The sequence below is a fragment of the Thermobia domestica genome, unplaced genomic scaffold (assembly GCF_964235325.1).
Source record: "Thermobia domestica unplaced genomic scaffold, izTheDome1.hap1.1 HAP1_SCAFFOLD_1191, whole genome shotgun sequence".
Classification (NCBI taxonomy): Eukaryota; Metazoa; Arthropoda; class Insecta; order Zygentoma; family Lepismatidae; genus Thermobia; species Thermobia domestica.
Window position 1 is genome coordinate 36,700 of NW_027656901.1, and position 12,989 is coordinate 49,688.

Consider the following 12,989-nt stretch of genomic DNA (forward strand, 5'->3'; position numbering starts at 1 on the left):
TAGTATTGTGTAATAGAAGACCTCTCTTTTTTAATGAATTAATAGCTTATCTTCCTTTCAAAAAGTTTGATTATATATACTTGTTAGTTTGCTGATTGTTTTTTGCAAAACGTTTGATTATAAGCTACACAATACACATGAGGAAAACATGAGAATTTAATAGGGATGTCAGTGAATAAGTAAGTTGTCAAGAAAAAAAAAACATACAGAAAAGAAGACGCAGCGTTAGTTTTGTACCATTTTATTAAGTCCGATATTTGTTTATCTTTATTATCGGTAAATTTAAATGATTTCAGGGAAATGTACACATCAAAAGAAAAAAAAAGAACCCAACAAGAACCAAAGCAATTATAGCTTCAGAAGAACACACAAAATGAAATTTTCCTATATTACTTTCAATTCTCTTCACATTTTAGTATTTTGAAGATTATCAATCCTAAATGTATCCGTCAGCGCCGATCAATATATTGCATCTCTTTCTCCCTCTGCCTTACCATACTGAATTCGTCCAACAGAAGACATTCATATTGAATGTTCAACTGCTCGTGTGACTGAAGTACGTACACTATCTACAAACAAACAAACAAAAAACTCCCTGTATTAAATTTATGGTCTCTATATCCACTGATTTTAAAATAAAACCTTTAACGCTTAAGTGACTTAAAATGCTTTTTTGGGTCTCGGCAAAGACTTTCTCCCCACCCATTACGATGACTGTGCGTTTGCTTCAACGTTATAGCCATAGACCGAAGGCCCCTATTATGATATTTTTTCAAGCTACAATCTTTGTTCGCACGATTCAAAAGATCTTCACATAATTCCACACAGGTTTCTTTTTGTTCATTTCACAGCAACACGATGCATGTTAAGTTTTTCAACAAAGACCACATGACAGGACGATTTACTGATTTCTACTTCCTCGCTATTCCGCGAATAGTCAAAGAATGACATAAGGCTCGATCTTCGAAGAGGCTGAAATCAATACGGATCATTCTCTATAGTTTATACTGAAAAATTCTAATTTTTCCCTTGTGTTATTATCACAAACCATTCGATTTAGTATTTAATTTCTGAATACAAATGGGTGCTATTAATGAGTTGAACTACCATCCATTTTATACCATCTCAAAGGAATACAACAAATTAGTGTAAAAGAAAAGAACAATATGTAGGTATTAAAAGGAAAAAAAAAGAACAGTATTTCATTTCAAGGGGAAATGTTCGAGCCAGATTTTAATTACAGAAGAAAATGAGGTTAAGCATCTAGTTTCAAACTTCTCTGTACGTCATCTCTAGTGTTTGTTCAATTGAAATTTACGGAGTGCTCAAAAATTAATTCTCCCCACTAAAATTGCTTAAGAGTCCCTGCTGAAATTATTTAAGTCAACATTCCAGCTCTGTGATTTTCTCGCTTAAATAGAAGAAAATTACTTAGCAACGAGCAGCATTCTTCTGATAATAGTTCTCTTTTTTTAAAACTCTTTTAATCTTTTTACGTAAAAGGTTGTTCTGATACATAGTCAAAGAAAGAAAATTCATTTTCGCCCTCGATAAAAATACAATTTACGTAACATACTCAACTGTAAAAATCCTTAACGTTTACCTTTGTTAAAGAAAACTGTATTTGCTATTATTGAATATGAAGAACGAAGTTCAAATCCAGTAGAACTTTAATATTTCTAAGTTGGAATAACACCAGAAAATACTACTAGAAATGGTTTGATATATTGTAAATAAGTAACTCAATATTACCACCAGTCCTTAAGAACTTTCTTAAGTCCTTTTAATACAGTCTTTAAAAGCTTAATGACTATATATCACTTCGCAGAAGATTTCACTATCATAATGGAAGTAAACATAAATGTTAAATCTCACCTATTATCCTGCATCTCTTAGATCTAATACCTACAAATGTACAGCTACGTACAGAAATTCCTAGCATACATGATAACTGCATTTCTACTCAAATATTTTAGTTAAATAGTCGTTAAGAGACAAAGACGTAGGGACGTAGAAGATATTACGTTAAGGGACAAATATCCTCGGTGCTGACCAGGGTGGATTGATTTAAATCAGTCTGATTTAAATCACGATTTTAATCAAGATTTAAATCACTTGATTTTTTAAATAAAAATCGTTGATTTAAATCAAATTCCGAAATAAATTAATTTAAAGTGAAAATAAGTAAAATCCCGTTTCTGTTCTGATATTTCGATTATGGAAGATAATCATAATACAATTAGACTCAAATGTATGTACAGCACAGTATGAAAACGAGCGTTATGCAGAGGATGATTAGGGAAAATCCTGTTTTCAACAATCCTCTTTTTTTTTCTTCGCAACATAGGGTTTTCAGATCTTTACTATTCCATCGGGAAAATCACCATGGACATTTAGGACGAAAATTCTTTTGTGTCCATGTCTATTTGTTTGTTTCAAGGTAATAGGGGCGTATTTAGAGGGGTCCGATCCTCTTTCTGAAACAAACCAAATAGATTTTAAAACTTTAGGCGAAATACGGTTTACCAAACATTGTTAGGGTCATTAAGTCTAGGAGGCTCAGGTGGGCAGGTCATGTAGCCAAGATGGAAGAAAGTAAGAACGCTTTCAATGTCTTAACTAGAAGATTAATTGGAAAACGACCATTGGGAAGACCTAGGCGCAGATAAGAGGACAATATTAAGATGGATCTCGCAGAAATAGGAATACAAAGTAGAAACTGGATCCAGTTGGCTAAGGATAGAAGTCAATGGAGAGCTATTGTGGACGCGGCATTGAACCTCCGGGTTCCATAGGCCATAGGGTTAGTTACTTAATTTTAAGCGAAATTTATGTACTTTATATATATTTCCTGCCGCTAGCTAGTTCCCATTTTTTAAAAGTATGCCCCTGCCAAATATCAGTAACTTTCGTGAAAAGAAAAGTATCATGTTGGTAAACGTTGCTGTACTTTTTTCTTAAAACGTTGTTTGGGATTCAAATAGGTTAACGATTGGGGACCCAATACTTTCACTTAAATAGCACAATTGACATTTAATACTAAATCCTAATGTTATTTGTTCAGTTCGCGACTTGTATTATACTAGGAGAAAGATTTGATTTGAATTTTTAAAAAATCGATTTAAAAAAAAAAATCAACGAAATTGGTGATGACGTCCTATTAAACGAAAATCAAAGAAGTTACTAGTGAATAAATCTTTCCTGTTGATCCTAAGCTGAAAATAAGGTGGAGACCCCCAGGCAGTTGGAACAAATGAAAATCCATATATTTGTTTGCACTAATTCCAGGGATTATTTTAAATTGAGACTCAAAAACAAAAGGAAAGAAAGAGAGAAAAACAGAAGTGTTAGTTCGTTCGTTAGTTTCATTTACCGACATATTCTTTGAGTACATGAACAAAATAATTTTGTACGCAAAATTAACTTCTACTAGGATATACAAGAATACTAATGATAAAAACAAATTACATTGTAAACACAGGTACATTATGTCTACAACTATATCTATCTATATCTTATATATATATATATATATATATATATATATATATATATATATATATATATATATATATATATATGAGAGAGAGAGAGAGAGAGAGAGAGAGAGAGAGAGGTCCTATTTTCCGACATCCGAGATTTTTTGAGTCTCATCCCCATAAAATAGCTCCATATCATATCTAAGAGCCCATGAGAATAATCAGCCCAATTGAATATTAAATCGTGCCCCAAGCAACCTTAAATTTTGAATGCATTTACAGTACACATGATGAGGTAAAGGTGCCTTTTAAGTTGTTAACAGCTACGGGGAAGTGGCACCATATCTTGGATAGGAATAATTGAGGTAAAATACTGTCTAGTTCTGTATAGTACTATCATTGTGGCTGGCTTGAAATCCTCCATCTTGGATTCAGATCTAAAATTTTAAATACAAAACGGTCATGTGAAACGTTTGGGGTGCTTTTCGCCACAAACATACGTAACTTTATTTCCACCTTATGTTTAATAATTTAATAGTTTACTAGCTTAACCAGCGCTGTCTACACAGCGTATCATTCGCATATGAGCATAAATCTCCTACTCATTCCTCACAACATCTGTACACGTTCCTTTACAGACACAAGTGAAAGATGACTTGATAAATAAATTTTAAAAAAACGGCAAGAGGTATCATAAAGGGGAGATTTTTCGATTATTTTTTTCTCAATATCTCGCACCGTTTGCAAAATTTAAGCCTACTTCCTGTTGGAGTTTATAAGTCATGTAAGACCAGTGTTTTCTTTCTTCTTGTATGCAGTATGTAATAAACAAATACATTACATAAACAATTAATTATAACGTCACTTATATATGGTGTTCATTGGGCAAAACATTCCAAACAATAAAGATTCATCTTAGACTGGAGAAATGGTTATCCTTCCTTTTTCATTATTATTTGGCCATGAAACAAACGACTGAGGTATATACAACCCCTATATCCTACAATATGGTATTGGAATTATAATGCGTAGGATGTGGTGCTTTAGTGTTTTTTTTTTTTTTTTAATTTAAACACTTCCAGTGTAGCCGTAAAAATGTAATAAACATATAATGGCTATGTTTACTAAATAATATAATAGAACTGGACAATCTACACAAAATTTGTAATCGATTAGTGAAAACGTCATCTTTCTAGAGCCTGCAGTTTCCGAGATCTCATAGTCGAAAGGATTGGCCACAAACAAGTAAACGCCAACAAACTTATAGTTTAAAAGAACTCCAAAGATGGCAGCACAATTCATTTGCATTGCTTTTGGAGAAGGTTATTAAAATACAAAGGCTTTGAACAATAATTTTAAAACATAAACTTCACGAAAAAGATCTATTTAAATAATTTATTTAAAGTACACACACACTTAAAATGTTTGTCTTTGTTAAACATGAAATCACATAACCGTAAATGAAAGATATGAAAGTTAAAGTTATAGGTTGGAGCTCAGGCGTTTTTAATTGTTATTGTAGCATTTTAATAGACAGATTATTATTTTAGAATACTAAATACTGGAATGTCAAGTAGAATCGAACCACAGAAATTGTAGGTTTTCAGTCTAACTAAATCTTAAGCTGATTTCTCACAGAATACTGTGAGAAATGGAGACAAGAATGAATTGAAAAGAATAAAAAACTGACCACTGAGTGATAAAGAGGTTTAAATTTCATTAGTTGTTCTCGTAATGTGTATAAAGGTCGTATTTGAGATACGAAGCAAGGATTCTGAGACTGTCAGAAACGGTTAATATGAAAAGGCACATTGTGTTCCTCTGGTAGTTGAAGTCAACCTCAAAGACTCCGCCACTTCTCCACTTATACACGAATAGTAAGACTAGATCTGAAATGTAGTCTTAAAATGTGGTTGACAAATTTAGATTGCCCTTTTTATATGAAACTCCGAAATGTAATCCTGTATTTCCTTGTCTGGAAGTTTCACATGTATGTCTGCTAGGATAAAGTAAGTTTTGGGCTTATTTCAATAAACCGGATTAGGTTTTGGAAACAACTTTGACTTAATTCATTCAATTTAGACACTTGGTATTTTGTACTTAAGCCAGTCTTACATGAATAAAAAAAATATTTACAATGATATCGGGGTTTTTAAATTTTGGTACTGTATAAGTTATTACCTTTACAATAGCTGTTCATTAACGTATAATTGTCTTCCCGAACTTACAAGGTACCATTGCCTAATACTGTATATTGTAAATGCAATATTTTATATTGTAAATTCAAAACTTAAAGTCGCTTGGGGCACAATTTAAAATTACTAATCGAGATAATCTTTCTCCTGGGTTACTTTGGCCTAATATAGACACCACTTTAGAGAATGAAGCTTACAGAAACTCCTCAGTCAAAAAATGAAATGAAATCTTTCAGTTTAACGTTTCACAATTATGTCCCTTAAAGTAAAGGAGACGAATGATTGAGGCAAGTGAATGATGATGGAAGAATCGGTGGAATGAGAATGTGAGAGGAAACAAAATGAAGTGAAATATTTCAGTTTTACATCCCACAGTTGTGCCGTGTCGGCTAAATGAGACGGTGATTATGAGAAACGAATGAAAGGGCAGAATGAAGAACGTGAGAGAAAAAGAGAAAAACCCACACAGAGATAAGCGCTCTATCACTGAGCTACTGGACCTTCTAATATACATTGTTTGTATTATGCAAGTAGCATTTTAAAAAAAAATCAACACTTCAATCTCTTTTAACTTTGTTCCTACTTATTCAAAATACTTCACATAATGATCATATGACACAATGTACTTTAAACTTTGGTTGTTTTTTCTATGTTTGTGATACCGTAGCGTTCTCAGTTTGCTAAACTGAACAATAATAGTGGCATTGTGTGTTTTCCTTTAACATGTAGATTAACCTGACGCAGCACCATTAAAAAAGGACAACTTCATCTCGAGTTAGCAACATTCTTAGACCCGTGATACTGTAAAGTGTCAAACAATGTACCACTGTGTATATTTGTATAGTACAAAATTTCAGCGTTTTGAACCTATTAATCACAAGGACGTTTCAAAATAAATAGCCCACTCTGTATTACATATAGTGAACCATTTACCTTGAAACTCGTTGTAACTTTTAAAATAACAGATAAGAATTCAGTGAAATTTTGCAACATTCAAAAATCGGTTAGGGGGACATCGTCTGAAATATTCCGCAATACCAGCCGATTAGCAATGTTGCCAAACCAACATAAAGTTATATTTCTTTAAATGATTCTACATCAAGGTTTTACATACCGATTTCAAATCTACGTGTTAAAAAAATGTAATATCACGCTTATTATTATGTGTTATAAACTAAGGATGCTACAGTATCACAAACATCAGTAAATAAAAATTTTGGAGACATTTAAAACAGTAATGATGCAAACGAGAAGGACGTGTCAATGCATATCGGAAGTATCTTAGTTTTAAATACTATGATCATGATATGAAGTATTTCTAACAAGTAGAAACTAAATTACAAAGACTGAAAATTTCAAAAGCTTTCGAAACACTGCTTAGAAAACTATGATATGCAATCACATAAATGGTTTACAATAAACGCAAAAATCGTAACGGCCTTCTACGGCAATTTGATATTTCAACCCATTCCGGAGATATAGTAAACATTGGTACAGACTGCAACACTGTTTAAAGTTATGAAATTGCGAGAACTTGTAAGTACAGCAGTAATAGGAAACTATTGTTGTAATGTTCTAGAAGCACATGAGAGCAACATTTCCCACGATATTTATATGTTAGTTTAAGCAGTATAGCAACTTCTACACATGTTTTTCATATATCCGAAACGGATTAAGATATCAAATTACTGTAAATAGCAGTATGATCTTTAATGTTCATTATAAACCATCCGTGTGAATCGATGTGATACTTACCTAAGCACTTTACCGAAATACTACCTTTTGAAAAAAGTAAAATGTTCAATCCTTGTAACTTCGTTCCTATTGTTAGATAATACGTCATATCATGACAACAGTATTTAATATTAGGGATCTTTCGATAAATATTGGCACGTCCGTCTCAGTTGCGTTATTACTCTTGTAGAGGCCTCCAAACTGTTTATGTTTACGGATGTCTATGATACTATAACGTTCTTAGTTTGTAAAACTGAATTATAAACGTAGTACTGTAAGTTATACTTTAACACGTATATATAACAAAGGAAGAAAGGCAAGGAAAACTATCGTGGATCTATTTAAAATATAAAACTTGATGCTGGATGCGGACACGGTAGCTCATCAGTGGTAGAGCGCTTAGCTCTGGTGCGTTAGATCCCTGGACCAATCCCCGGTCAAGTAAAATTGTGGTGGACAACATTGTGTCTATGAATTTTCTCAGGTACTCCCGTTCGTCCCATATTTTCATTCCACCAATTCTTCCATCATCATTCACTTGCCTCCCTTAGCCTACAGGACATAATCCTGGAACGTTAAACTGAAATATTTCATTTAATTTCATTTCTTGATGTTAAGTTGGCAATATTGTTCAGTGTGTGATTTTTAGGGGTACGTCAAACAATGTCACCCTGTCGATATTTGCATGCTGCAAAATATCATCCAATTTTATCTATTAGTTTAAAAGTTACAATATAAGAACGTTTCAAGATAAATGGTCCACCTTATATATGTAATGTATGTGTGAGAGGAAGAATTTTAAACGAGTCGTAAAAGTTTTCTTTAACTTTTTTTTTATCTTGTATGACAGTGGAATGCGATATATGTATATCAAATGTCTTCACACATATGTGAGCATGAGAAATGTCGACAGAACTGGTAGCTGAGCAAATTTACAAATATTGATAACTGATGCAAGAGTACATTGAGTGCTACGATAAAACGAGAAGTTATCTTACTGTAAGCAATATTGTTTACCTAACTGAGGATGTAAACTCTGAAAAGTTGTTTTATAACACCTCATTTAATGCTTTCCAACTAACCTACGATAAGAATAATTTAATATTTTGCTTTGGGTGACTGTCGTTGGACATTTGGCACTCACGAACCAAGAATCTCAAAGGTCCACGGGAATTACTGTGTAACAATGACCTTAAATTCCACTACTTGGATACGACAAATATTTTCTTTCAGTAGTACTATCAAGCATTACTTCAATATAACAATAATTTGAAATTAGATTAAACTAATTAAAAAGCTATTCGGAAAGATTTTACGAGTTAGATTACATTTCAATCAATACTAATGATTTACAGTTGATAAAGAATTAAAAATCAGAACTTGCATTAGTCTTACTATTACTGTATTCGAATACAGATGTTTTTCAACCACCAGTTCCTTAAATTGTAATCCATTTTAAGTAGTTAAATTTGATAGTCATTATTTAGAGCATTTTATTCTTACAGCTATATACAGGGTGGCCCAAAAGTAGGTATACACCCCTGCATTGATCAAGTATAACATTCTAGCTTATAGTTTTATTTGCTTCGGCTGTTCCGGGCTTAAGATATAAAAAGAAATTAAGAACAAATAATAAAGAAACTAAGTCTACCTCATGGATAAAAATAACAAATGATATAAAAATCAATGAATTGATTAATACAGGACAGTATACCTACTTTTGGGCCACCCTGTATATTCACTCTACTTACCCGATCCACAAAATTCTGCACTTTTAAAGTTGGTCTCGGAATGTCAAAAAGTTAATAAAAAAAAGAAAGAAAACATCTTCAAGAAAAGTAGTTATTCCTTAAAATACGTAAACTGAATGACTAGGCCTACTACAACCAAACACACTTATGTTTCATTTTAATAGAATGGAAAGCTACGAATATAATGGAAAGCTAATGGCAAGCGCAACATTCTAACATTATATATTTAAACGAACATATTATAGAAATATACTTTACACCAAAGAAGGAATAATTAAAAACATAGAAGTAAGTATGCACATTAGGCTTACCTAATGGATCCAATGCTTCAAGTTCTGGATCGTTGGTGTCGTATGAAGTATCCTGACTTCTAAGAAAATCTTCCACATCACGATAATCCACTTTTTTAGCAGGTTCATGTTTTTGCGCACGACTTCTAATTTCTTTCTCGATTTCAGATATTTGTTTCTTCATTAGGATAACAGTTGGATTGGTATCTAAAGCACTTCCACGTTGTCTATTTCTATGCGTCTCACTGTCTTCCCCACTTAACACTCCGCTAATGGCACCACGTCCACTACTACCTACTGCACTACAAACACTATTTCCTACACTTAGAACGGCACCACCATTTTCGTCCGCATATTCTTCTCCATCACTCGCGTGCCCCGATGATAACCCATCTTCTAGTACAGGCATGCTGCTATACAACCGACCACTAGAGTGTAACGATCCCTCATTCTCAAGTGATAACTCGCTTTCGATATCATTTGAGTCACAATCCGTTGTTTCCGGAGATAACGTAAAGTTCCTACTGTGACCAACCTGAAGGCCAACTTCAGTCTCGCCCAAGTCTTCTGTTTCCGGATTTGTGGAAGTTGTTTCTTGATCGAAATTATCCGCTGATAGATCAAGGAAATTGCCTTCACCTACTTCTATATCACGTTCTCTTATCCTATCTGTTTCTTGTTCGTTATCCTGTAGTGTAATAAGATCTGGAGTTCCTGATTCTTTGTCCTTATCATTCTTCTCTACAGACGACACCACTAATATAGGAGGCACTTTCTTTGGTGATTCTTCAGCATCTTGTTCAAATCCCTTTGCCAAACGCTGACCAACATACGAATTACCGGTATGTCTATGAAGATTATACTCAAGTTCTCTAAAGTCATCTTTTTCTTTCTCATGTGCTGGCGATAATGGTTGTGATGTGTTTTGCATTGATGACTGATCCGCTTCTTCAGGTGTTGTAATTGCCTGCTGGTGAGTTGGAGATGTGATTGTTGTAGTTAATTCTTGAGGTTTGAAAAATTCTTCCAATACTTTCCTTGTTTCTGAAAATTCATACAGATAATCGTATGTATCTGATGTTTTGCTATAATCTGATTTTGGCGAGCTTTCTTTTAAAAATTCTGAACCTATTGTGTCCTTCTCGCTACCAGGCGATTTTAACACTTGATTCACAACTACTTTCGAGGAATCACTAGCATTACTATCAACGTGCATTTGTTCGTTTTTCACAACTGCTTTATTTGGTTGATCAGGTAAAATTCTTTGTGGAAATCCAGGTCGTGGTGGATACACTGACGGTGAAGAAAGTAGTGACTGGGCACTTGGCAGAACAGGATGCATACTGGAATGTGTTTGAACTTCTAAGTGTCGTGGCCCATATCGTCGTGGAGAACCCTCGTATTCGGCGATTGGGAGATTGCCTATAACACGCATCACCTTTGATCTCTCGGGAGAAAGAGACTCAACTTCTAGATCCGAACCAGAAGTGACAACCTTAAAAAAGTCCTCAGGCCGACTTGTACGATGATAAGCCGGACTTTCTTGATCACGAGATGATGAATCTGAGGAAAGTATATCGTCCGAATTTCCTACTTCCGTACTTAAATTTAATTTAAGACTGTCTCTGACGTTACTTCCTAAATGAGCAGAGAATAAGTCACGTGTATTAAAACGCGGTTTCACCGCATGTTCAGGTCCAACATAAATCCTCTGTTGCTGTTGAGTTGACAGCCAATCCCCTATATCGTCAAAAACAACCACTTCGCTGGAACCACTTACCGGAGCTTCATAAACTACCGGTCGCTGTTTAACGGTAGGCCCCCTTCCCTCTGATAGCCTTCGAATAGAATGAACCTCAGTAGAAAATACAGTCTCGGTAACAACATCTCCTGTCCCTAGCGATGTGCTGTTATTGTCAACACTACTGATAAGACTTCCTTGTCCACTAGACTTATCTTTTATTCGAAAACCAGAACCAATATCATCATAAACAACAACGTTCCTTAATTTTTTGTTATCACCACTAGATCTACCGCTGCGAAGTTCCCAAACACCGGAATCAGACTTGAAACCACAATACCCAGGTTTATCCTCCACTAGAATCTCAGCACTATGCCTCTTTAATTCACCATTTCCGCTACTTTTCCGCCTTTCCGTTATCCCATCTTCACTGTACCTTTTTCGTGCAGCTTTGCTTTTGCTCTGTGAAAACACTTCTCTACCACCAGCAATTTCGATACGCGAATCCCTTAATTTATACTCAGTTTGTTGTTGCTGAGATCGTGGTTTCTTGAAACTGTTAGTATCAGGAAGATTTTCGCTCTGTGGTGATTCCTCCTCTTCAGGTTCTTCAATATTATCACTTCTCACGGCCATTATTGGTGTAAGGTCACCACTGCCCCCACCAGCACCACCATTTCCACTACTACCGTGGTCGTATCCACTGACTACTGAATTATCAATGTCTACTACACTTTCCTCAATAGGACTGTCTTTACCACCAAACATTAGGCTATCACTATCCACTTTGGAAGCTGCCCGCCCATTTTCTTTATTTCCCACTTTTTCGGAAGTACTACTTCCGTTAACTGTCACGTCTACTTCATTCATAGTGCTAACTGTAACAACTTCATTAGATGTGGTTGAGCATCTCACGGAGGACACGTAATTGTCATTTATCACGCAATTCAAGTTCTCATTGTCATCGGAGGAATTGTGTTCAGTGACAGTATTCAAATTCACATCACTGATCTTTATATCCAATCGTGGCCTACACTTTGGAAACAATTTGTTGATTTCTTCACTATCGCTGCCATCCAAATTGTCCAACAAACTGGTCATGGCGGACTCTCCGCAGATTGACTTTGTTTTAGTCTTCTGGAAGCAGTCCTGTTCCTCAAGACGGACAACCCCGGAACCTAAAAGAAACAAAAAAATATGAATTATACTACTGTCTCAGATGTCCTGATTTCAAAATTAATTTGTCTTCATAAACAGGAAATAAATGAAAATTAGAAACACATGGAATATTTAAATATTTAAGAACACATATACACTTTACAACAATTATTTTATACACGGATATTTAAAATGAACAGGACGTTAGGAAAATTCCCAACTGAAAACACTTGAACAGAAATCTTCAATAGTTGCTACAGGACCTTATAACATCATGCCTTTATTATGACTGATTAGAAATTATAAATTAAGTTCTGAACCAGTAATATACTAGATACACAATTTATTTGTAGTAAGTTTTGATTCTTATTTCAGAGGGAAAATTCTCAGGAAACATCAAGAGGCAGATCTCATCTTTAAACTGAACTTCCAAAACAAATTTAAACTATTTCTCGTACTGCCCAGATTATTATTTACTACTAGTCCTCGTATATTTTTTCTTCTTCATTTTGTCTAATTCAAATAAGCAGAGAACTATTTTTTTTAGAAAAAAAAATAGAAATTAACTTGAAAGGCATAAAAACAAATATGTCTTTGTCATAGACAGTTACACGAGGTAACAGATTCACATCTGTAATTAA

At 34.3% G+C, this 12,989-nt stretch overlaps 1 protein-coding gene across 1 annotated transcript; it reads right to left on the bottom strand.

Moving 5' to 3' along the window:
- Positions 1-494: 494 nt before the first annotated feature.
- On the bottom strand, positions 495-12,369 carry LOC145677670 (uncharacterized; the record flags this gene model as incomplete). The annotated part of the gene is made up of 2 exons (XM_081748093.1): positions 9,418-12,369; positions 495-569 (listed from the first exon to the last, which is right to left on the bottom strand). Coding segments are annotated over exons 1-2 (2,949 nt in total), but the record flags the coding sequence as incomplete, so codon positions are not given.
- Positions 12,370-12,989: the final 620 nt, after the last annotated feature.